General features: G+C 38.0%; 2 protein-coding genes and 1 long non-coding RNA gene across 3 annotated transcripts; 1 reads left to right on the forward strand and 2 right to left on the reverse strand.

Annotated features, from left to right (window-relative positions):
- Nucleotides 1–553: 553 nt before the first annotated feature.
- pygmb (phosphorylase, glycogen, muscle b) lies at nucleotides 554–15458 on the reverse strand. Its single transcript, XM_039651216.2, has 20 exons — nucleotides 15082–15458; nucleotides 13460–13561; nucleotides 9926–10004; nucleotides 9720–9823; nucleotides 9502–9633; nucleotides 9096–9207; nucleotides 8480–8562; nucleotides 8244–8387; nucleotides 7971–8063; nucleotides 7256–7402; nucleotides 6808–6971; nucleotides 5887–6001; nucleotides 5602–5703; nucleotides 5351–5498; nucleotides 4015–4073; nucleotides 3791–3932; nucleotides 3483–3690; nucleotides 3060–3194; nucleotides 2872–2938; nucleotides 554–2095 (listed from the first exon to the last, which is right to left on the reverse strand). Exons 1-20 carry the CDS (start codon nucleotides 15322–15324, stop codon nucleotides 1946–1948), a joined length of 2529 nt encoding a protein of 842 aa, XP_039507150.2. The 5' UTR covers nucleotides 15325–15458; the 3' UTR covers nucleotides 554–1945.
- Nucleotides 14334–21683, forward strand: LOC148998482 (uncharacterized). The gene is made up of 2 exons (XR_016167975.1): nucleotides 14334–14434; nucleotides 19020–21683. It is a non-coding gene; the product is annotated as an uncharacterized LOC148998482 (long non-coding RNA).
- Nucleotides 16285–24741, reverse strand: sf1 (splicing factor 1). Its single transcript, XM_039651217.2, has 12 exons — nucleotides 24254–24741; nucleotides 23501–23632; nucleotides 21597–21672; nucleotides 19491–19643; nucleotides 19323–19412; nucleotides 19055–19238; nucleotides 18818–18933; nucleotides 18606–18713; nucleotides 18288–18471; nucleotides 17788–18001; nucleotides 17365–17526; nucleotides 16285–17280 (listed from the first exon to the last, which is right to left on the reverse strand). Exons 1-12 carry the CDS (start codon nucleotides 24498–24500, stop codon nucleotides 16958–16960), a joined length of 1989 nt encoding a protein of 662 aa, XP_039507151.1. The 5' UTR covers nucleotides 24501–24741; the 3' UTR covers nucleotides 16285–16957.
- Between the last annotated feature and the right edge of the window lie 1396 nt (nucleotides 24742–26137).

Below are 26137 nucleotides of genomic sequence, written 5' to 3' on the forward strand. Positions count from 1 at the left end.
AATTGAAAGTGACGGTTGAGACTTTTACATTCTGACAGAAAAATATATATTTTTCAAATAAATGCTGTTCTTTTGATATACATCTAATAATTCTATTCTTTGATAATAATAAGGAATGTTTCTTTAGCAGGCTGAATGATTTCTGAAGGATCATGTGACTGATGGTCTGATGATAAGATGTTCATTTAAATCTTAATATATATTAACGTAGAAATCAGTTATTTAAATAGTAATACATTTACAACATTATCGTTTATAAATCTACATCTTTAACCATCTTTCAACAAACTCTTTAACAGTAGTGTAGGCCTATATTAAAAGGATAGTTCACATGCGATTGTTTCTTCTGTTGAACACAAAAGAATATTCTGAAGAATGTTGGTAATCAAACAGTTGAATCAACAGAAGTAATCTCATACAGGTTTGGAATAACACGCGGGTGAGTAAATTATGGCAACATTTTCATTTTTGGGTGAACTTTCTCTTTAAACATTCTGTATTGTAATATGTAAGACCGACATAAGAATACTTGCAAAAAAAGCAGAAACAGCGATTCATTTCGTTATCTTTTATTTCTCATTTTGTCTCTCTTCAAGGGTATCAGCAGGACTGTTTTGTGTAGTCACCCACAATAGGGGCAAACATTCAGAGAGAACAAATATGTTAAAGCTGTTAACAAAAGTTACAGGTTAGGTTGTCAAGTCTATGTAGGGGTGACCAGGAACTAGAGATTAAATCCTACTCCATTATCACTAAACCAGCAATTCATGACTAGTTTAATTGTCGATTTGAAGTATTGTCTGCTAGCTTCCAGCAAATCCAAAAGCAATGCACAGTACATCCTTGTTGCATCTTTGTTTCCTATTCTAAGAATAGAAGTCTATCATAATCTATCTGAGTAAATACAGTTCGGGCTCTTGAACGCAGCTTGGCATGTATGGAGAATCACACTTTAGTGCTATATTAGTTTCACTGGACTCAAAGCAAAGTTTCATACAGGGCCCCATCATTCATGCAGGTCTTATTTTGTGTGGTGTGAGTTACAACAGTATATGTGGAAAGACCTACAATACAATGCTTCTCCAGAACAAAATTGACAAATAATGAATAAAGTGCTAAATTGAGGAGCTCTGCGGGTGGAAGAACACATCATGAGCACCAACAGGCCAATGAGAGACAGGCAGAGATTTACACCATACACAACACTTATATTATGGTTAAGGCAGGTAGGTTCAAGCATGAATATGGTACAATTACAGTCATAACCTAAGTCATAAAAGCCCAAACTGCTTATGTAATAACTGCCTGTCGGAAACTAAAACAGTTTTAAGTAACATTTTGCCACAAAACACAAAAAAGACCACATGGTTTCTCAAATTGTTTCCATAACAGACACCATCATGCTGTGAAATGTGGCAAAATACAGAAACGTTTTTTGCTATGCTTTGACCTCACAGTGTACGTTTGGTTCTCCGGGATGAGGCTGTGCTAGTCAGCTGACGTGGATAGACAAATACATTACACCTTTTCATAATACTTCACAGGAAAACTAACATTCTTACACCAACATTATGCTGTATTTAAACATGCCACAAAACTAGATGCGGTGACAGCTCGTTGCTGGAACAGGGATGCGGAGAAATTATGCGAGGCATTCTGGCTGTCTGACGACAAGATGGAGTAACATCTCCTATGACAAGTCAATAGTAAAATCACCTTTGAATACATCTTCACAATGTTAAATAAATTGAATGTGAGAACAGCTAAAAAATGCTGGGTTGTTTTAACCTAACTTTGGGTCAAATATGGACTAACCCAGCCGTTGGGTTACATTTTTACATTACATTTTTAACCCAACATTTCGGGTTTGTCCATATTTGACCCAAAATTGGGTTAAAACAACCCAGCATTTTTTAGAGTGAAGATTTTGATATTGTGGAAGCAATTAGCGGGGGACATCTGGGGCTGCGATCTTCTCCAGACTAGGCTCCATGCCCCAGATCTCACGGGCGTACTGGCCAATGGTGCGGTCACTGGAGAATTTGCCACAGCCAGCAATGTTGTGGATGACTATCTTGGTCCATTCTTTAGTATTCTGTTTGAGAATCAGGAAGAGGAACACGCTTCCAGTCAGTTCCAGCATTGTTGTGTTTCTGTTGTGTAAAGCCCCTGAAGAACAACTATTTCCATCTATACATCTCGAGATAATCGTATCACATATTTCCAAATAAACTGTTGGAACAGCTATGATAAATGTAAAATGACATGCTAGTATACTCATAATAAAACAAAATAAAAATGGAAGCACATATACACATTTAAAATGTAGGTAAAATAAACCAAAAGTATTAATCGGTCATCTTGTTCACATACACCACCGTTCAAAAGTTTGGGGGGCTGTTTTTGGAAAAAGAAAAAGTATCTTATGTTCTTCAAGGCTGCATTTCTCTCTCTCTCTCTCTCTCTTTCTCTCTCTCTATATATATATACATATTGGGGCTGTCAAACGATTAATCGCGATTAATCGCATCCAAAATAAAAGTTTGTGTTTACATAATATATGTAGGTGCACTGTGTATAATTATTATGTTTATATATAATTATACACACATGCATGTATATTTAAGAAAAAAAAATCATTTATATATAAAATATTTATAATTATATATAATATAATTTATATATAAATCTATATACAGTATATAGATGAAAATATTTCTTAAATATATACAAGCATGTGTGTGTATTTATATATATAAAATAATTATACACAGTGTATATGTGTATACAGTGTATACAGTGTATTATGTAAACACAAACATTTATTTTGGATGCGATTAATCGTTTAATAGCCCTAGTTTTAATACAAACCTTATACAAGGCGCTGACTTTCTCCTGACTTTTAATGTAGTCTTCATAGTCAGCAAACACCTTGAACCTGCAATCACAACCAAAATGTAATTTATATGATCACTATTAAACATGACTGTGTGTGCGAAAGAGTGTAAAATTATTATGATTATTATTAAATCACAACTATGAGATTCACTTTTTCTTACCTGTCATGGTGCATCAGCATCTTGACAATGTCTTGAAACTGGTCAGGCTCTGCAGGGCTGAAGAATCCTTTAGAAATCTGATCCATAGCTTGTTTCAGTTCTGGAATGCGGTTATAATACTCCATGGCATCGTATCTGGAAATAAACAAACTTCAAATAAGTTAAACAAGACTATCTAATACCCTCATTTGTAACAAAAAATGAGGGTAGAACAAGCTTCTCCCTTAGAACAAAAAATGAACAACTCTTTATCATTTTAATTTCTTCCTTATTTTGCTAATGGCTACATCTACATTCGTCTATGTGGATGACATTTTCATAAAAAGGATAAACATTTTGGAAACATTAATAAATGAATGCACTAAAAACACTATACTAATTCTATTCAAAAAAAAAAAATTGTTCATTGAAGCTTGTCGTCACCCTTTCTTATCCAAAGCTTCCACATCCTTCACTCTCATCCCGAAGATGAAGAGGTTCTCCTCTCCCGCCTCTTCAGCCATCTCCACGTTAGCCCCATCCATGGTGCCGATGGTCAGAGCTCCATTCAGCATGAACTTCATGTTGCCTGTTCCAGAAGCTTCTGTTCCTGCTGTGGAGATCTGCTCGGACAGGTCAGCCGCAGGGATGACTGTATAACGACAGAAGTAAGCAGAGCGAGAACTGTGAGTAAATAAATAAGACAAGAAGCTGATCCAATATTAAAATCTGTTAGTAAGTTTGCATGATACCTTTCTCAGCCAGGGTGACCTTGTAGTTTTCAAGGAAGATGACTTTCAGACGATCTCCCACCACGCTATCATTATTTACCACTTCTCCAATTGCCGTGATCAGTTTGATGATCATTTTAGCTGTGTGATACCCGGGGGCGGCCTTGAAGAGCCATGATTTAACCAATTAGCATTCAGATTTCAGTAGAACAGATCTGACTGGTCACTGAAGTGATCATTCTCACCTTTCCTCCAATCATAATTGTCCTTGGAGTCCAGGTCTTGTTAGGCTCCTTCTTGATGCCTGATCAGACAAAATAGTCAAGTTAAGTACACTGTAAAAAAAAAATTAAAGATTATTGGAGTACGTTTTACAGGAAAATACTCTTTCGGTCTTTCCACTTCAAAATATCATGTTTAATGTAATGTTACTTGCGGTTTCTTTGTAATTATTTGTGAAATAAGCAATTTCTGAGTGAAAATTGTTTTAAAAAATCCTACACCAAGGCCCAGTTTCACAAACAGCTAGGGCTTAGATTAAAGGGATAGCTCACTTTTAAAATACAATTTTGGTATGTTTTAGCTTACCTCAAGGGCATCCAAGATGTTCTGTAGGTGTCTTTGTTTCCGCAGAAGTTTCAATTTTAATATTTTTAGGTCAAACTGTTCTTGTCTGTCAGTCATATAATGCAGGTCTATGGTCACCACATCAAAGAGCATGCACAGAGAAGTCCAAACTAAACAGGATAAACATGATTTAATGACTCTTAAGTACACATTGATGGCCTAAGACACGAAACGAGCAGTTTGTGTGAGAAAACGAACAGAATTTATATTGTTTTTACCTCTTGTAACCACAGCCACCGCGGCCTCAGATCACTTGGACGTGGCTGTGGTTAAAAGAGGTAAAAACGATATAAATACTGTTCGTTTTCTCACACAAACCGCTCGTTTCATGTCTTAGGCCATCAATGTGTACTTATATTTAAGAGTCATTAAATCATGTTTAATTTGGACTTCTCTGTGCATGCTCTTTGAGGTGGTGACCATAGACCTACATTATATGACTGACAGACAAGAACGGTTTGACTTAAAAATATCAAAATTGAAACTACTGCGGAAACAAAGGCACCTACATCTTGGATGCCCTTGAGGTAAGCTAAAACATACCGAAATTAATTTTAAAGTGAACTATCCCTTTAAGGCAAGATTAAGCCTTAGGACATTTAAGTAGTTTTAATACACATGTCTTACAAAAAAAAAAAACATTACTGGTGTACGTCTTGAGACAAAACATGACACTGATATATTTTAAGAGATGTCATTACAAGTTGCTTTCAGTTAAATCAGCTCAAACATGCATTTTAGTCTCCAGCCTTGTCTGTGAAACCGTGGGCAAGTGTTTTTCACTGTAGCCTATCTTTAGATTAGTGTATACGGCACAGTACAAACTGCATACTGCCTACTAAAACAAAAAAAAGAATTATGCAATTAATGTTCCAAACTTTGCTGGAGATATGCATTACTTTGTTTTGAAACTTGTAAAAAAAGACATATTTAGCTGTTTCAAGAGAAACTTACGGTTGTAGAGGGTGATGATGTGCAGACAGTTCAACAGCTGCCTTTTGTATTCATGGATCCTCTTCACGTGGACATCAAACATGGAGTTTGGGTTAATATTCACCTTATATTGTTCCTCTAGAAGCGCTGCAAATTTCATTTTATTCTCCTGAAAACAGCAAGGCAACAGATATGCCATGTAATGTTCATCCTTCGCATATGAATTTTAATTATTGCACGAAAGTTCACTTTGAAAGTGGATTCTGTCTTACCTGTTTGACTTTAGCAATGTCCCGAATTAGAGCATCATCATCCACAAACTTCAAGAGTTTCTTCAGCTGGCATAGGTCACGAATGTAGTCCTCTCCAATTCTCTAGCGATTAACATAAGTTAGTGATTTTCGGTCAATAATGGCTCTTGAATGACTTTAGAAGGCTTGGACTAAAGCTTACAAAATGTATTTCTGAAGGTTATGGTACGTTTTGTCTGTTCCTCAGTAGTGTTGTTTACACATGTAATGATAACTTTTTTTTTTCCTATCAACAATGTTCCTCACCTCAGCGATAACCTCAGCCAGTCCAGGGTTACACATGACAAGCCAGCGACGAGGTGTGATACCATTGGTCTTGTTCTGAAACTTCTCTGGGTCCACTTCATAGAAGTCCTTAAAACTGTACACAGAACCAACCCCACCAAATTAGATACAACTGTTTTTTTAGCCATGAACATCTGTGAGTTATTCACCAGGGCTAATCCTGGGGCAATGTGATTAAGTCATAAAGAGGGACAAAAAATTATGAAATAAACTATTTGAAATTGCATATTGTTGATATAATATTGGACATTTAATTTGCAAATGTAAGAATGTCATTGACTCATTGCACTGGACAATAATGATTGGGCTATCTTTCTTTAAAATAAATGCTACTTGGTTTATATGGTACTACTTTATTTGAAAGAAATGAATGCTTTTTTTAGCATGGATGTATTAAATTTATATGTAAAAAAAGTGACAGTAAAGGCATTTTAAACTTTAAATTACTAATTAAAATAAATACAGTTATTTTAAACTTTCTATTATTTAAAAAATCATGTAGCATGTATCCACAAAAATATTAAGCAGCACAACTGTTTTCATTGATAATAATAAGAAATGTTTCTTGAGCAGCAAATCAGCATATTAGAATTATTTCTGAAGGATCTTGTGTCACTGAAGACTGGAGTAATGATGCTGAAAATTCAGCTTTGCATCACAATAATAAATTACAATAAAATATATTAAATAGAAAACAGTTGATTTGAATTGTAGTAATATTTCCCAATAATATTACTGTTTCTACTGTATTTTTTTATTATAAAAACATTAAAAACCCACATTTTGAACAGTATTATTTATTTTTAAATGTGGCTTAAGAGTCCAGATACTTTTGAGGTTTCTATATATTCTAATAATAAAAAAAAAAGTTAGATGACATACACAGTGTCTTTAATAATGTCGGAATGGATTTGTGCCACTCCATTGACTGCATGAGAGCCAACGATGCAGAGATGAGCCATGTTGATCTTCTTCTGACCTCCCTCCTCAATGAGAGACATGCGTCCCAAACGGTCATGATCACCAGGGTAGAGCTCAGAGATCCGCTAAGAAACGGGAAAGAAAAAGTAAGGTCAAAACAGAGTGAAATGTACATGGGAAGTTACTTTTCTTCAGCTCAGATTTCCTGGATGTAGAGTCATGCAGAGCAGAGGAGGTTGTTTAAATAACCTCACTCAGCACAATTTACTCCTTATTTGGAGTCAACACAGTCCTACATTCCCAATGCAGTGAGTTACAGATTTCCCAACCCCTTTAAAAAACATTTATTTTTTTATCTACAATAAAGTTAAAATGCAATGTTCCATGAACGTAATGTCAGTTCCCAGACCTCCAGGTGACGCCTGTTAATCTCGTAGATGATCTCTAGGTGACGGGGCAGAAGGTTTTGGAACAGGTCAACGGGCCAGCGTTCCAGGGCTTCTGGTAAAACAGTGTGGTTAGTGTATGCACAAGTACGCACAGTTATGTCCCATGCCTGAAAAGAAAAAGAGAATGAAAGAAAGTCACAGGAGAGACAGAGAGAGAAATTAGAAGAGGTAGAGGAGTGCAACATTATGGTGTTGGTCAACATGGGCAAATTTTCATTCTAGAAATCAACAAATTTAAACTTTATATATGGTAGCACTATAAAATTAGGGTTAATTTGTTAACTACATTGGTTAACATGAACTAATAATGAAATACTTCAACACTCTTTAAAATCAAGGTTCCAAGGGTTTTCGCAACAATGCCATAGAAGAACAATTTTTGGTTCAACAACATTTGCTAATACATTTTTAATCAAAAGTTGTATTTGTTGACATTAATGCAATGTGAACTATTTTCAACCATTCAGTAATTTTTTAACCATTCAGTAAGATTAATAAATGCTTTAATATAATATATATATATATATATATATATATATATATATATATATATATTGCTCAACATTCGTTCATGATAGTATTACACTTTTATAAATCAACTGAATAGTACTACCAGTTTGACTGCAAATCCTTTTTTAAGCATGTTAACAGAGAAGACGTGAATTTCCCACTCACCGTGTCCCAGTTCAGTTTCTCGTCATCCAACAGTATTCTCATCAGCTCAGGGATGGCCATTGCAGGATGAGTGTCATTCAACTGTATAGCAACCTGAACGACACAGAAAAAAGCAAAGAATCTCTGTTGTAGTTTTTAAATGTGAAACCAATTTTGTTTATCCCAATGCATTACGTTTTATAGCTCAGTCTCATTAATATGAGTAAATGACACCAGATCCAATGTGAATTGTGTTGAATCTTAACATAAAACAATGCTCCAGGGATGTCCCACCTTATCTGGCAGTGTGGTCAGATCCATGCGCACTTCCTCAATTGAGCCAAACTTGGAAGCTTTGAACCTGCGGATGATGTCTTGGAGAGTCGCAGCCACCACAAAATACTCCTGCTTCAGACGCAGCTCTTTCCCCTCAAAGAACTGACATACACAAACAGGAGCATTCGTTTACATTTAGACTCCAAGAGTCGTGAGATTTGTTTTTTTATATGAACCACTTGAGTTGCACTCACGTTGTCGTTAGGGTAAAGCACACGAGAGATGTTCTCAGCTAGATTCTTATCCAGAACGGCCTGGATGTAACCACCAACATTAACTGTTCAGGAAGACAGAAAGTCAGTCATAAGATATAAGGCTCAAAGATACAGTATACCCTTTCAATAGTTTGGGGTCAGTCATAAATTCATACTTTCATTCAGCAGGGATGCATTAAATTGATCAGTAGTGAAAGCAAAGACATTTATAATAAGACGAAAATTATTTTTTTAAATAAATGCTGTGCTTTTAGACAACAAATAATCCTGATAAAATGTATTACAGTTTCCAAAAAAATATTAAGCAACACAGCTATCTGTATATTAAAAAAGAAGTGATTTTTTTTATTTATTTGTAATACTATTTTACAATATTTGTTGTATTTTTGATTAAAAAATATAGCCTTGGTGAGCATGAGACATGAGAATTCTTACTGACCACACATTTTTGAACAGTTGTGTATATGGACACAAATGGAATAGATCAGAGGTGATTTTATAGATAATATTACAAGTTATTTTCATAATAATAAATAAACAATAAAGCTTATGGTTGGTTAAAATGTCTGATGATCATCGACTGAAGAGAACTCACAGTCTTTGAGATGGAATTCACACGGAGCTTTGGCAGACCACAGCCTCATTGTGTTAACAATGTTGTTTCTGTATCCCGGGACAGGTGTGTCATAAGGGAGAGCAAGGATCACCTGGTGAGCCAAACAGGAACAGATTTAATACATGGAGATACATCTGTAAAAATGACACAATTCAATTCGCGAGTCTTGCGTTGCATATTGGCCGTTCTGCTTTAGCTCTACTGAACTTCCTGATGTACAAAAGTGTCCAAAAGTTTGGGCTCTGTAAGATTTTATGCTCACCAACAGCATTTAAAATTATGCTTTACATTTTGTAATTATGTCCTAAAATATGAATATTTTACAATATGAAAAATGGCATTTCCGGTCCAATGTAATGCAGACACATGGTTTCTATGCTCTCACCTGGGTGTCCACCCATTTCACCCCATCAGGGTGGTGCTCCACCCGACCATAGAAATGCACAGGACGCATGTATTCAGGCCGGGCTTTTTCCCAAGGGTTTCCATAGCGCAGCCAATCATCCGCCTCCTCCACCTGTCAGATGATGTCAGTTGTTTACCGAGATTCATCAAAGGAAGAGAAATACATTTAATTGAGATATTATTGCAACTTTGTTTTACCTGCCAGCCATTCACGATTTTCTGATTAAAGATTCCAAACTCATAACGGATTCCATATCCATACGCTGCCAGGCCCAAGGTTGCCATGGAGTCCAGGAAGCAAGCTGAAGATGAAGAGAAATTAAAGTGAATCAAAGCAACAACTCGACAGTGCAAGCCTCCATTAATCCTGTGATCAGCACATTTAAAGAGACTGAGTTGTTCACCTGCCAGTCGACCAAGGCCTCCGTTGCCCAGGCCAGCATCCTCTTCCATGTCCTGCAGCTCCTCCATATCCAGACCCAACTGAGAAGAAACAGAACATGAGAGCCAGGCAGGACCTAATCAGGTGTAGAACTTCCCAGGAGTACAAAACATCTTTCGTCAACATATCTTTATAGTCATTCTCAGCATAGCAGAGCTGATATACAATGATTCGTCTTTCATATTCTAGTGAATAGGACCCCTTAAGTGTCACCCCCCTCTTTTTTGAATATAGATGAAAATGCACATTTCGAACTTAAATGGTTGTAATTCAAGAATGCTTTGGAATATAGACGTAAGATTGGTCTCGTGTTAAAGAAGACATTTGGCAGATTTTTGTAGAAGTGAATTATTCATATTTTATATGAAATATATATTTTCAAAACCTGGACAACTCTAAAACTGCAAAAAAAAAAATCAAAGCCAAAAATCTGAATAAGTTGTGTTGCAAATTTTAGGTTGAGATCTCAAAAAAATGAGCTTTCAGTGAGATTTTGTTTGGGCGCAGTACCAAACTTTTTCACTAGGGCACAACCAGACTCCATTACTGCCCATATAAGGGCGCCTCCATTTCCATATGAAATAATAGTTATTATAAAAAATCAGAATATGTTCATCACAATTTCAAAATAAAGGTCTAAACACGCCTTAGAGTATGAAAATATTCTTGTTGCAAATTGATAAATTCTGGCTCCTGTGTAATATATTTTGAAAATCAATCACCAAATGTGAAAACTAGAGATTCTAAGCTTTCAAATGATATATAGTTTGTCAAGATTAGTTTAGGTTTAGTATAGTATAAAAATGTAATGGATTTGAGCCCACCGGTGGGCCCGTGACACTAAAGGCGCTTTTCCACTGCATAGTACGGTACGGTTCGGTTCGGTACATCTCACTTGTGGTGCTTTTCCACTGCATGGTACGGTACAGTACGGTTCGCTTCAGGTCGCTTTAAATGGTACCTGGTCTGTTGAGGTTCCAAGCGTACGTACCGGTACTAAAATGTGACGTGAAACACTGCAGATCACTGATTGGTCAGACAGAATCGTCACTACCAGCGTCACTACTAGCGTCATTGGATTTGCGACACGAGACACGAGACACTTTTTTAGCAGTATTTTTGTTTTGCTGCCATCAGCCTCATTTTAAACACATTTTTCCGTCTAGCAGTTAAAAACAACCACATATCGAGAATCAGGAACATTATCCCCTCGATAGTCTCCATTGTTCCTGTGTTGTGGGTTTGAAAATGTGGCGCTTTTAAGATGATGTCATGGCAGTAGAGGCGCGCGCAAATAACGATCAGTCCCACACACTTTGAAGGGGTACTACTGCAGTGGAAACGAAAAGCGATCCGAACTGTTCCGCGCCGAGTCGAAGCGTACTGAGCCGAACCGTACCGTACTATGCAGTGGAAAAGCGCCATTAAGGGGTTAAAGGACCAGGGGCAGCTAATCCAAGATGAAGGTATTCCAGTACATACAGCACCAGATCTCTATTTTCTATATTTATGATTATACTATCACTGATTATGATAATTACTGTTAATGGCCTCTTTTCTTTATACAAAATGATTTTTTAAAGGTAAAGTATTGAGGTTAAAGGAATAATAACAGATTATGGTCTCCAGGTATTATAGATCTCCTCTATTTGGAGTCCTACCCCACACACACCACTAGTTGAACCAATGTTGTTATGTAGAGCCCAGCTGGCCAATCACACAGATTGCAATTCCCACTAGGGACACATACATTACACAATTATTCACTTCCATAGAGTGCTGCAGGGATGGCCAAACCCTAAAACAAGTTACCATTTCTATTTTGTTTTGTTTTTTAATGGTATTTGGTTAAATGCCTGCCATAAGGTCTGTGGTTAGCATAACCACCAGTGACATAAAAGTGACATTTCCGGCTGATGGATTACCCCCTTGGTCTACATGCTCCATGGAAAAGAGGGATGGAGTGAGCAGTTGTTCATTACCATTTAAAGAGACATGCACCAAAACATTTGAACAGAGCTGTTTTTGAGGAGGTAAAAAGGGTGTTGTTTTACACAACCATTGAGGAATTTTAACCAAAGTATGTTACAAACTTTACATGAAGACCCTAAAGAATCATCCGATGACCCCTTTAAATGCAAATGAGCTGCTGCTCCCTGCCCGCGTTTAGAAGAGAGCGATTCTCAAGGGCGTAGGAACGTCTTTGACATTGGGGGGGACATACTGGCCACTATAAATCAACGTCTATCCCACCACCATAATAGTAACATACAGTTTGGTGTTGTGGTACATGCAGCGGCGGTCTGTTTTTGGGGCCCCCTCCCACTACGTTAAGTCACCTGTGCTTGACCATTATTGACACAAATGTCACGCAATAATGATACATTATAAATGAATACAGTGTTAATAGAAAATAAATACTTAATAAAAAAAATAGATGCCAACTTAAATAAAAAAGTTTTAACTTTAACTTTACTCTTTTACTAACTCTTTGAAACTTCTTAAAACAAACCGTGTCAAAATATATATATAAAAAAAATATTTGCTAAAATAATGACAAAGCTGAGAAATCAGAAACAAAATAAGAGCAAGGGTTCAATAATGACAATTATTGTTGAAAACTTTAAAAATATTATTATTTCTCAACTTTCTTAATACAGTGTAACTGTCCTCAAAATCTTTATTATTATTATTATTGTAACAGACTTTTTTGGATTGTAAATGACATAATCCAACAAAGTCTGTTAACACCGGTAATGATGTACTAGCGCTCCTTGTATGTGTGTATGCAATGTATTTTTCCCCTCGGGGCTTGCCGTAGATGGGTCGTGCGCACTTGGTACGGTCGCGGGATGTTGCAGTTAGTGATCTGATGTGTGATATAATAATAAAGTGGAGAAGAGTTCAAACTGCTGTGTTTATTATTTATTCCAACTGCAAACAAAGGTATGTGATATTATAAGTAACATGGAGCTAATAACAAAAATAACATTGTCAGATTAGATAAATCATGTAGGTTCCAGTTCAAAGCTGGTGCGTTTCTAGTGTAATGTTAACTTCTCTCTACCAATCAGATGCTCCGGTGAGTGAAATATATGAAGCAAATGGTGATTATTCAAACATAAAATGGGAAGGTTTAACTGGGTTTAATGGTTTAACCTAACTATCACTCTGGGTTTGACTTGCTGGCAAAACTGGATATCTTCTTTGTCGCGCTTTAAAAATAAAAGTTTCAAATGCATAGTTTTTGTTCCTGTGGTAGGTTAGGTAACGTATGGAATTTTTTTGGGTGGGACACAAGCCACATTTTTTTTAATATTGAGGGTGACACGTCCCCCCCGGTTCCTACGCCAGTGGCGATTCTTTACATTATGGAATTAATTTTGAGCCATAGCCTACGTTTAGATTTGTACTTGTATTTAGGCTTCAGAACAAAACATGTGAGAATCAAACTTTTGTTAGTCACAGAGCTTGAGTTGTACATATCTCCTCTCACCTGATAGATGGCTTCGTCACAAGCATTCTCCAAAGCTAGGTTTACCATGGTGTTTTGAAGGGTCCGACCCATGTAGAATTCCAGAGAAAGATAGTACACACGCTACAAGTCGAGACAAAGAAGAAAAAAGGGGAAAAACAGTCATGAAAAGGTAATAAAAAATAAAAAAGAAGAGCATTTTTTAAATGAAAGTGTTTTTTTCATACTTCACATTAACAGCTGAGAGCCATTTAGAGCAACAGTAAAGTAGGAGACATAAAAGCCCCTGCTGAGCAGACAAATAATAGTGACAAATAATATTGTGACAGGTGCAGAACAAAAGCCTAATCTGTATTCCATGTCTTGAGACCTCATTGACCGCCAAGGCAAAACATTCAATCGTTGAAGGTTGTCCAATGACACAACTATCATGGAGGATTTGCTAGTAAACAAAAGCTAGCTGGTTATATTTCAGTCTCTTGGCTATAAATGATAACAAAGGTTAGGAAAGAGGGTTTGTGTGCTGAGTGTCTGGCACATGTAAAAATAGCAGCATTAGCTGTCAACTGTCAGGATGCCAGCCACCCAGATAAAGATGACACAAATTCCAGATACAACAGTATCCTACCCTTCGATCATTTTTTTTTTTACTTCAAGTATTTATTATTTTTTTAGACTATTTTTAGAAAATATCATTTTAAATTTCCTGTAGGAATTGGGAAAGCTTCGATTTTGTGATTACTATGCGTTTATTCAGCTTTATTCAGCTTTTTACAGCGGATGCCATTGGAAACACGGTAAGTCTACCCCTCACAGCCTCACTTTCATACCTGTCATGGTGCTGCTCTGAATAAGGTCTATAGCCTCCTTGTGACAACCAGCCTTCCCCTTTCAAGGTTTTAGGACTGGGCGACAGATTGAACGTTGTAAGATGGAAAGGACCAATCACAATTATGTATGCAAATGAGCACAAGAAAGAAAATAAATCACAATGAGGTAGGCTACGCATCAATTATACTGACAATAAGATGACAACAACATTGTTTTCAATAACAACAAATTTTTTTTATTGTAATTTAAACGTGTAACGTCTGAAATTATGTAAAAAAAAAATCAATAACGTTTTCGTCTGGAATGAGTAAACTTATTCAGCGGTTCAGCGTTGCAACCTGAAAGATGTTTCGAATAGGGATTGATTATACTTTTTTTTTTTTTTTTTTTTTTTTTGCTACTTGTTTAAATACAAGAATGTGCACATATATGCCGTAAATAACTCGCACTCAACGATTCAAAAATAATCAGACCTGTTGATACTTGTCTAGGGCACATAGAAAAGCTCTCCATACATTCTGCGAGCATTGAATTGAAGGCGCTCCTGACATGGAGAGATTATGTAATTATTTAAAAAAAAGCCCTACCATCTGCTGAAACATTAGCATTAAACGTCATTTCATTGTGCAATACAAAAACCTCAATATTAAACAGGGATATAAATGTTTCTTTATACATTTTGCAATGTTGCTACTCTACTGCGCAACATAATGTCCTCTAAAGTGTGATCCGACCCCGCCTCCCTCCTGTCAGTGGTGTACGTGCATGCGGCCCCGATCTGTAGGATGAAACTGCGCATTCGAGTTTCTTACTTTAGGGTCTTTCTCGTAGTAATGCTGCTGCGTCCGGATCCATCTTCCCACCAAATGGTCGCGCACGGTGTGCGCCAGTGCGAAGTAGTAGTCGCGCTTCGTTGCAACATTTCGGTCCTTAACCAAAGTAAAATGCAGATGGCGATTAAAATTGGTCTTGAGCTCCGAGACGTTTTCAACCCCGGCGAGACCTCGCACGGAAATTTGCTTCCTCTTCTCTTGGTCCGTCAATGGCTTGGACATCTTGTAGACTGATATATAATAGTGGGTTTCGTGCACCAGGAATATAAGTCTACGAGACTATGTGATGCCTGCTGCGTGTGTTGCGTCTGTTTTTTTTTTTTTGGTACAGTCTATGGTTGTGAAGCGCGTCACCGTGATCTCCAGCTGATGCTTCAGGGTCAAGCGCGCTCATTGGCGGCGCGGACACTCTCTCTCTAAATAGGCAATATACATGACTACTGTATATTTACAGGCTGGGCGGGCCATAATAAATATAGGCAAGGCAAGTTTAATTATATAGCACATTTCATACACAATGAATGTACATTTAAAGTACTTTACATTAAAATGTTTGTTTAAAGCATAAAATAATCCTAACAGGTGTTTAAGAAATAATAAAAGATTTAAATATAGATTAAAAATGCAATTACAAACAAAGAATAAAATCGAATAACAGTTCCTGAATTGGCACACTGTCACTGCTATCCGAGGTGACAGGACATGAGAAAAATGAGAAGTTTGAGGGTGCAGTAATCTCACATCACTCACAAAGTGCTAACAAATCTTTCTAAAATTGACAGTGTTTGTTATTATTAGCCAACAATGTCCTCAGGGAAACCTTCTATGAGCCACTGTACTGTACTGTGGCCTCATGTTTTAGCAGTAATCCACATTTTCAGACTGCACTTTTATCTTCTTATACTCTGTGCACAATAGGTGTTGTGGCGAATTTTGAACCCCTGCCAAATTATTATTAGTAATAATTTAGTGGGGGTCGAAATCCAGCACAACAATACCTGCGCTGTGAGTGACAGCCTCTTCAAACACTGATCAAGCGCGCTGTGCCGTGTCGAAGTACAACTCACGTAATATTATTTCTGCAAATAACTGCAATTGCAGATTCCGAACAGATATTGCGACAGAGGAAAAACTGCAGACTGCAGGTTTAACAAAACAGATGTGAAAGATTGACACCAACAATTCAACACCATGCCAACTTTTATTTAGTTGAATGCTTCATTACAAAAATATTGAAATACATTTGGTGGAAGGCATTAATGAAAAGTTCTTTTAAATAAAAACAATTGTGGGAGGGGTGGGGGTACAAGGTGAGCACAAGTTAGGCTATACTGACCACCTAATAGAGTAAGCCAATCATCTACAACATCTTGAAGACATAAATGTCTTTTCATACTATGCAGCAACAAATGCACAGTTGGTTAAGAGTGTAATACACTAGTTACACCTGTTGGAATGTTGCTAACTGAATCGTAAGCAGATGTCATTTTTACTTCCTGGAGACGGTTTGAAATGAAACATGAAATAGCAGGCTGGCAGAAACAAAAACAAAACACACATTCCCTGCACAACATCATTTTTGAACAAATATTATCCTAACAGTTCAAATACTACAGTTAAAAATCATTAACAATTGAAGCGAATTTACAAATAAATCACACCGTCTCTTACACTCTCTCTCTAGCTCGATTTTGAAGTTTGAACCGAGACCAATCAATAGAAAGAAAAAAAAAATAAACCTTTAGCAACTAATCACATCAAGCTGTTAAATGAACAGAACAGGGTATAGTCCTGTGATGTATCTTTGTATATATTTTAGGCATCACTGCATGGTCACAGAAACTAAATTGAGCCTTTAACTCTGGGGCGGAGGGGGTGGAGGTGCAGGAGGCATCCCGTACGGTGGCATACCGGGAATCCCCATCATGGTCACAAAGTTAGGGTCCATGGGTGGAGGTGGGGGAGGAGGTGCATACATCATGCCTGCTGAGCCAGGTGGAGGGGGTGGAGGCGGTGGGGGGGCACCAGGAGGAAGTGGGGGCTGGACCCCAGGTGGAGGCGGCACCATAGAAGGGGTACCCATGGGCGGAGGGGGCTGAGCGGCTGAGGTGGCCGTCTGCTGAGGCTGTTGCCAGGGTGGCAGGTTTCCAGTGGCAGAAGTGGATGTGGTGGTTGTATCTGGGAAAGCAAAAAAGAAAGTAAATCAGTGACTAAAGGAAAACCTTTATTGATGTCAAATGTGTACTACTGTAATACACTTACTCTGTTGCCATGGCAGTGGAGCACTGGTTGCCATGCTGGTGGGTGGTGGGGGAGGGGCCTGCTGTTGCCATGGTGGCAGAGGTCCTGAGGGTGGAGGTGGTGGTTGGTTGTTGGGGGGAGGTGGAGGTGGGGGCATCATACTCATGGGTGGCGGCAATAAACCTGATCACCAGGCAAGGGAGTAAAACAATGAGCTTTCTGGAAAACTAAGTATACAAGTATGAAAGCAAGCATACTTCAATATTACCAAACAAAGATGTTAGTTGGGAGTTTTGGGGTAAAATAATCTTGGATATAAACAGAAGCATTTGTCCTCTGATAAATATAATTATGTACATCCATCTTTCCAGGGAAATGTTTTAATACACTTCATTAAGCAAAAATTGCATGACTGAAAGTCTAAACCTCAAAGGCTATACTCACTCATGTGGTGTCCAGGTGGTGCTGGGCCTTGGCCCATTGGTGGAGGGGGCGGCTGCATCCAGGGTGGTGGCATTCCATTGGGGTTTGGTGGCATAGGAGGAACACCCATGTTTGGCATTGGTGGAGGGAAGTTATGAGGGCCACTAGGACCCTGGTGCATGCTGTGGAAATTCCTGTTATCAGCAGGGCCTGAATTCATCCAAGGAGGACGATTCTGCAAGGTGTTTGAGAGAGTTTTTGTGAAACAAAATAATAGGTATATTCAGCAAGGATACATTTCATTGATCAAAACTAACAGTAGAGAAAACCATTTAAAACAAATCCCTTTCTCTTGATCAATTCAAAGAACCCTGAAAAAATATATCACTGTTTCCAACTGTTCCAAAGTGTTTCTTGAACATCAAATCAAGCATATTAGACTATCTACAATACAAAAAACTAACATTAGAACAGTAATGCATGTGTGCATATCATGAAGAATTGTCTGTCTTTGGTCTTACTGGTGGTTGTTGGTTGTTGTTGGGTCCTGATGAACGAGGTCCACTATTGGGAGGATTGTGGCCACCACCGGAAGAAGGGACTGGAGCCTCTCCTAATTCTGCCATGAGAGACAAGTACTCTTTATCCATACGGGCCTTATCCTGAGCAGACTGGGGTGGTTCGCCTGGCCGGGGAGCAAAGGAACTGCAAGGAAGAGAAATAAAATCAATCCTGAAGTCTGAACTTTACTTGACATAACCAGAAGGTGCTAAACTTCTTGGAGGGGATTTTTTTTTAATATAATAAATAATTGTCTGATCTCTGGTGGATGGGCTTACCTGGTAAACTTGCAGTCAGATGAGATGTGACCTGCTCCTCCACACTTTGTACAGACAGTTGTGTTTGTGATGCTGCGAGGCTCTGTGCTCTGCCATGGGCGCAAGATCCTAAAAGAAAAAAGTACACAGTGATGGGTATAAAATACACTTACAACATTTACTCGCCTGTTGCTCTGAGAAAAGGGTCAATAAGTCTGTGGGCAGTCTCCCACCTGTTATCATCCTCTCTAAGAGTGCCATTGAGTCGTGCCAGCTCCCTCAGTTGCATCTTTCTTAGATCGTTCTGGTCCTCAGGGGTCTCAATGCCCTGCTTGAGGATATTACGGATCTGTGGACAAAAAGAAAGCACTTAGAAACACGCAGTAGAATGATTGAATCCGCATTTTCATTAAACTGATTTCTAATGAGTTTTAGAATTCCAGGTGCAAGAACGTCTGAAGACGACTCACCTGCTCTACGGCTTTCTTCACATTCTCCATGGTGTTAGCAGTGACCAGTGCGTGAAGAGGTTCATCTTCTCCTGGAAGCATCTGTCCATCCTTACGGCCCACCTTCCCTTCCTTCACTGAACCTTTACCACGAATCATGATTTTAGCACAGCACTCCTTCTCAATGTTCTTCAGAGTGTTTCCACTGGAGAAACAAGCAATAGACCAAGTTATTTTATGTAGAGACTATGGATTCAGAAAACTTTGAGTTTAAAATCATGCAACTTACCGTGGCCCAATCAAAAGCCCAACAAAGTTGATCTCTGGATATTCATCCTGAGGAATCATCACCTTATCACTAACCCGAGTAGCTGGTGGTCTGAGTAAAAAGAAAAACAAGTCAATATCAGACACCGTAGAACCAGAGAGAAAAGAAAATAATTTGTACAAGCCATACTTGTAGTCAGCAGGGGGTTTGAATTCAGGGTTCAGCCCCACCATCTCTGTGATGAGAGAATGCCTCTCTTCCTCCAGTTTCTTGCGTGTACGATATTCACGCGTGTTAAGCCTCTTGCCCTCACTGTTGTAGATGGGCTCAGGAGATGGAGATCTGTGAAAAGGAAAGAACAACAGAAAGATGCAGCACAGTCAAAACCATAACACAGTACTTACACCCTCAACAGTTGAACATTCAATGGCTTGCCTACTCTTAACTGACATGGTTTGACTTGTTCTGTGGTCATTTAAAAAAAAAAAGTGCATGGGATGCCCCGGAGTGCTCAAAATCTAATGAGACGAGAGCGAAATAAAAATGGCCACTATAAAACTTATTGAACATTTAGAAAGGGGGAAAAAAAACTTCAGATTAAAGAGCTTAAAGCTAAGAAGTAAAACTTTTTTTTTTTTGAAAGGGCGACAAAACTTGGCAAGGAGCCCACTAAATTTGAACATTAATAAAACGTGTCTGTCTCTATATTATTTGGGGGATGAAAAATAGGACAAATAACTGAGACAAATGGGGCAACCAACACACTTGAAGAGCTTCTGTTCTTGAACGCTGACCTAAACCTTCACACGCCCTGACAGAGCATTCAAACGGTTACCTTCCCCTTGGACGGTGATGAAAACCTGTCAACCTGCACAACGAGGCTCTGTGCTTGAAAAAAGTTACGAGGGGGAATTTGGGTTAGAGAAATAAATTTGGATTAAATATTAACCTTCAACAGCCCTCAAACAAAACAGCCACACAAACGTGACAGGTTCATGATAGGCAACCCGAAGAGGAGAAAAGTGGGGGAAAAAGAGGGAAGAATTTTCTGCTGGTTTTCTTTGGGACTGATATCTCCAGCGCTGACAACCTGAAGCACCCCCCAGCTTTGTTTTGCGAGCTGGAAGTTGATGAGCGATCGATCCTAAATCCTGGAGTGGATAGACCTTTAAGAAGAACCTTTTTAGAGGTGGCGGTGTAAAAACGTCGGATTAAGATTCAGCCGGAGAACCTAAGGCTGTTCAGAGAGTAAGGGGTGTGGCTACTAAAAAGACACTCTCACGTCAGAAACATGACATTTCCTGCTATGTTGGATGCTTATGAATTCTATGAGTGGCCAAAGTGATCAAAGTGTTAAGGTTATGGTTATTCCAGAAAGAAAAGGTCAGAGGAGTCTCCTCCGAGTGGTCTTCCAGTGCGGAAATCTGTAATACTGTGGAAGTTCCTGGACAAAATGGTGCTTGCCCCATTATGGAAAACCATTATTGACCATCCAATTAATCAACCATTCAGATTTTTAGATTTAAGGACACGGTTGTGTTCATTAACTGCATTTCGGAGTGAGAAAGATGGGGCATTTAAAATGCAATATAATCAAATGAAAAACAAAATTCCTTAAATGGCTTAAATAGTGGATTAAACAAACCTACTATCTTAGACTACAGGAAATAGGGCTACACTGGGATAATAAATTCTACACAAGCCTTTAAAATACATACGTTTCACAGAAAATAAACATGCATGCAATCAAAACGAATACTTACAAAAAAAAAAAGTTCAGAATAAAATAGGATTTACTTAAAGACGATCAATATTAGTATTGTTTATATGACTGCACATTGCTTTGGTAAAGTTGGTTGCTATGTATTATCAACAATTAGTCCTCACTGTCATAAGATACAAAGTAACTTCAAATTTGAGGTTACACTGGCTAGTTACCAGGGAACACTAACTGAATGGAAAAATCTGATCTTTCTTATGACAATATCCTACCAAGATAGCCTTCAGTCATTTCTTTGCCTCTGTGTACAGAACAGATCCAAACATTTCTCTGAAATTCAACTAAGCATTTCAAACACTAGAATGTTTAAACATATAACAAAACCAATTTCCTTTCAATCAAAACATTTTCTAAACTCTTTTACTAGAAGGCAAAGATATGAAGTCATTTTAGACAAAGGCATTCAGACTTATTTCTTACCCTTACAACACTTACGATCTGGCCTCACAATAAAATGGCGCATTAAAAAGGTAAAGAAAATGTTACTGTTGTTGGGTTTAAATCGTTATTCCGACCTGTCCTCAGGGTTAACAGGGATTCCCAGGTCTCCTGTACGCAGTTTACGTGTCAGGTCTTCAATCTGCAGTTGGACTGGAAGAAATCAGGTTAGGAAAGAAAAAAACAAGGATGGAGAGAAATGTGGTTAACAACAAAAAAACCCCACAAAAGCAGAAACAGTACACTGTAAAACTCAATGTGACTACGGTTAAGCAAGGAAAAACATTTTTTACCAAGGTAATTGTCCGTTCACTAAGAATCACAGTCAACTGAAGACTTTTGATTCTCTGCAACACATTTTCTGAAATACTGCAACCCCGACAGGAATTTTAGAAAACAACCTTGTTTGAACTTTAACATGTGAGCCCATACAGATTTCCCAAACATTTAGAAAATCAAATATCAAGGTTTGGCTAACTTACGATTCAAAAACCTGGGGGGGATTTCAGTGAATAACCATTTCAGAAAAAGGTTCATTGCAACAGGCTTTCGATTTCATGCCACCAACATTGAAAAGTGAACACACTAAAATTCACATTTCAACCATACACTTAAAACATTAGTTCACATACTATTTTCACAGTGAGCTAAAAAGGTGGCAAAACATGAAGGCCTGTCAGGGGTGGGGGAGTGGGGTTTGAAGAAATCAAAAATCATATTGGCTAAGTGGCTTGAGCAACTGCATCCTCAAAAAGATTGAAATGAAGTTTAGAGAATAACACCAGTATAACTTAAAATAAACATTATTACTCTATAAAGAAAAAAAAAATGGACATATTGGGTGTTAGTGACCCTTAACCAACTTCAATAACATTCAACACTCAAGTTTTTTGGTTCACTTACCAACACTAAACAGTTAGGACAACTGAGATCTAATATTTAAGAAATGATTAGCCAACCAGACCAGCCTTTAGTTGATTTTTTTGTTTTTCATGCTAAAGACTAGGTTTAACTAGGCATCAAGCCACAGCAACCAAATCAGCCTGTACAAACGCAAAAACTGACCTGTATCACTCATGGAAGCATTTAATGGGTTTTCACATGCATTTATCCATGACATGCTTAAGAGAATCAGACCCCACAGGTCACACGTTGAATGGTGCAGGTTGATGGTAGGTAAAGGACATGAGGTGTCAGTTATCAATAGAGGACTAGTTAAGGAGATGTAGGTCACATTATCATTGAAACCACCACTACATCACATGCCATTGCAAAACAAGTGCCTGACAGCAATGAGAAAGCAATTTACTACACACTGCTTTCAGACACAGGGTATGGAGATGACTTTCGCAATTCAGTGTTGGACCTGCATTGCTTTGCAGTCAAATTGGATTTAAAGACATTTTGCATAGTAAACATGAGCAGTGATGGAGTCCTGCAGCTGGAGACAGTTCACAGCAAGCAGCCACATCAGAAAAACACTGTGGGTTCTTGCTAATGGACATCAGATGGTAAGCAAACATTGACAGTACTACTAATACCTCAGTGCTTCCCAGACAAATTAAACGTCCTCACATTGCACATCGATGGAGTTAGTACATTCTAGTGAACATGGGCAAAGTGCTGAATTTCGATGGATGGACTTCGTTGAGAAGACCATCTCTAATACATATGAGACATATAGAGATGGCCATTTTGCACTGCGACTTTCAGATCGAGGGTTAGCAAAAAACCAAATGGTTATCCCATTAATAGACATCAATTATGTCAACAAAGAAGTCAGACTAACGAAATTCAGCAATTACATCCTGCATGTGATGTGCAAATTGTGAGGAAATAATAAAACAATTTTTGGGGACAAAAAAGTGAGTTGTCTAGGTGTAAACAGAATTCCCACCCCAATTCACAAACACAATGTTATGCAACTTAAACGATTTGACTCAAGACACACATTATAACATCAGTAAATTTAGATGCTCACCTATATAAGCTCGTTCCTGGTCCCGAGTCAGCCCGGGAGGGATCACGGTGGGCATGCCCGGGATGACGGTCTTCTGATCCGGCGTCTCACTGCTCCAACGACTCCTTTTCCTCTGCTTCTTCTGGCAAAAATCTAACAGAGAATGTTAGATGGTGTCATTGCTGTCCATATAAACCTACATAAACCTACAGTATCATTTGATTTGTAAGTTTTTTTAGGCCTCTAAGTGATCAAATCTAAACATTTCTGCAAAAAACGATTGTACACAATCTACTGTATGCCTTCTGCCCTTTGATTGATCAGTCATACTTAACAAGTAAAAGGAAATTCAACCATGAAAATGTCAACCATGTGTTTATTTGCAGTGAAATCATGAAAGTTAATTTAAGTACAAAAATGTAATTGTCAGGGATACATTTTATCTTAAAACTTTTTTGAGAGATACATAATGACAAATAATTTTTGGCAAATAAATAATCCATCAATGATCCAAAACGGCTATTTTGCTCAGATTGGGCCTCTGAATATGTATCTAGTAATACACAAAACAAAGCATGCATGCAATGAACTCACATAAAGTCTATTATATGAGCTACACTAGAGCTTCATGCACTGCAGAGTCTAAAGCTTTTTATTAGACAATTCCATTGACAAAACAAGAAATCAAAGACTAAAGAGCTCAATTAATAAAACCACAACTATGGAACAGGCCGTTGGTCCTGACAGTGTCTCAGGCCTGTCCACGCTGTTTACCTCCACTCCCCGACTGAGCCGGCATTACTACTCCGACTGGGTTTGAGAGCGCAGAACTCACAGCTCCAGTGAACTGGGGAAACCCTGGGGCTGTTAATTGCGGTTGTTGGAAGTTCTGCAGCGGGAAAGAAACCGCAGGCACGGGCGGTGCCATTAACCCCGCGCCGGGGCCGGACTCAAAGCCTCGCTTAGCGCCGATACTCGGGTGCAGCTTCCCCAGCGGGGTTGCGTTGGCTCCCGTTGCCATTTCTGGGCGTCAGGAGCTTCTCTGTTTTTTAATATCTGCACACAAAATATATATTTCCGTTCTGGAAAATGTATTTAATAAGAACGTATGCCTCCCTAACCTGCAACCACCTACTGTTACCCGCTGGCTAAGATGGCGTCTGCGGAGAACGACAAAGAAGATTTGACGTCAATTTAGAGCTATCCGATTGGTCAATGATGATGTCAATCAACTTGTTGTTTAGAGTCATTGGTTCATTCAAGGTCTGTCGTATTTCTGACGATACATTTTATTGGCCTCTAATTGGTCGAAATAGTGCTGCTTCGCAAGCCAGCGCTAGCAGGCCAAACCTCTAGCAAGGTAGGTTGCTTCAGCACTGGATATCTTTACCTGGTTATCCCTTTCTTTTACTGTCTATGGGTTATCCCTAAGACACATCATGGCCTAATGCTAAAATACTTTCTAAGCAGTTTAAATAACTGTAATACATTGCAATTATTACTTTTTATATTAAAATAAATAAACAGGATGTAAATGTGCTCTCTATCTCTCCCTTTCTATTTATGCCTTTATATTACAATATAGAGAATAATAAGAAATCTGAGAATCAAATATATTTTTATGCATTTGCACTCATAACAGCAACATTTCATAATTTAATTGCCAAGCTATACAACTTTTTTAATTGAGGCATAGTTGGTTGAATAAAACAATATTGAATGTGTCATGATCTGAAATCATATTTTAATGAATTCAACCGCTTGGATTTTATTTAAATGGCACACATCAGCGCCTAGGTTGTAACCTGTACAACATAACTGGATTTTTTCTTCATTTCTCTTTATGGTAGCAGCATACTTTTTTAAATAAAAAAAGAGCAGTGTATGGAGAAATTTAAAAGCAGTTGAGTTGGTACCTGTCTTCTCAGAAGTCAATATGATCTGTAATAGTGTGTGTGTGTGTGGGGAAAAAAATTATCATAACATTCATAAGCATATAGGGGGGTTTTCAAGAAGAATACAAAGAAATGAGGGTAGCCTATGTTTATGTAGCACGAGGTCAGGGGTGCTGATAGTTTTGGATCACAGAAAAGGGCCAACAGAAAAGTTAGAAGGATGTAGTTTTTTTTAGAAAGGAAAAATAACAAGTGAACCATTGAGAAATAGCTTCTTTGTGTCTTGTTTAAATGCAAGTAAGAATGTAAATATTGTGCAGAAGCTGATAGATTCTCTACTAAGAGCTCTCCTAGCCTAAGAGAATAAACTAAGAGAAAGAAAACTTAATAATGAAAGACTCTTTATTGAGGAAAAATCGTATATTCAGTTTTCCACCATGTGTGTCAGCAGAGTGCGGGGTAAAGTATTACACGTAATATGAGTTAACTAATCAGATTACTCTTTTTTAAATACCTAGTAAAGTAATACATTCATCTTAAATTTACAACAAAATATCTGAGTTACTTTTTCAAAAAAGTGTGTACTTTTTCAAAAGAATGCAAGTTCCAACCACTCCTGTCCGAATGTTTCGAAAAATCATGAGTAAGGTGCAGAGGTGCCGTCTGCGCTGTTTAATCATTGAAATGAAAATTTAGATTATTACCCAAACTCGCAATAATTAAATGTTAACACAAATATACTTTATTTAAACTGACTAATAAC

The sequence above is a fragment of the Pimephales promelas genome, chromosome 1 (assembly GCF_988280905.1).
Source record: "Pimephales promelas chromosome 1, fPimPro1.hap1.1, whole genome shotgun sequence".
In the NCBI taxonomy this organism is placed as follows: Eukaryota; Metazoa; Chordata; class Actinopteri; order Cypriniformes; family Leuciscidae; genus Pimephales; species Pimephales promelas.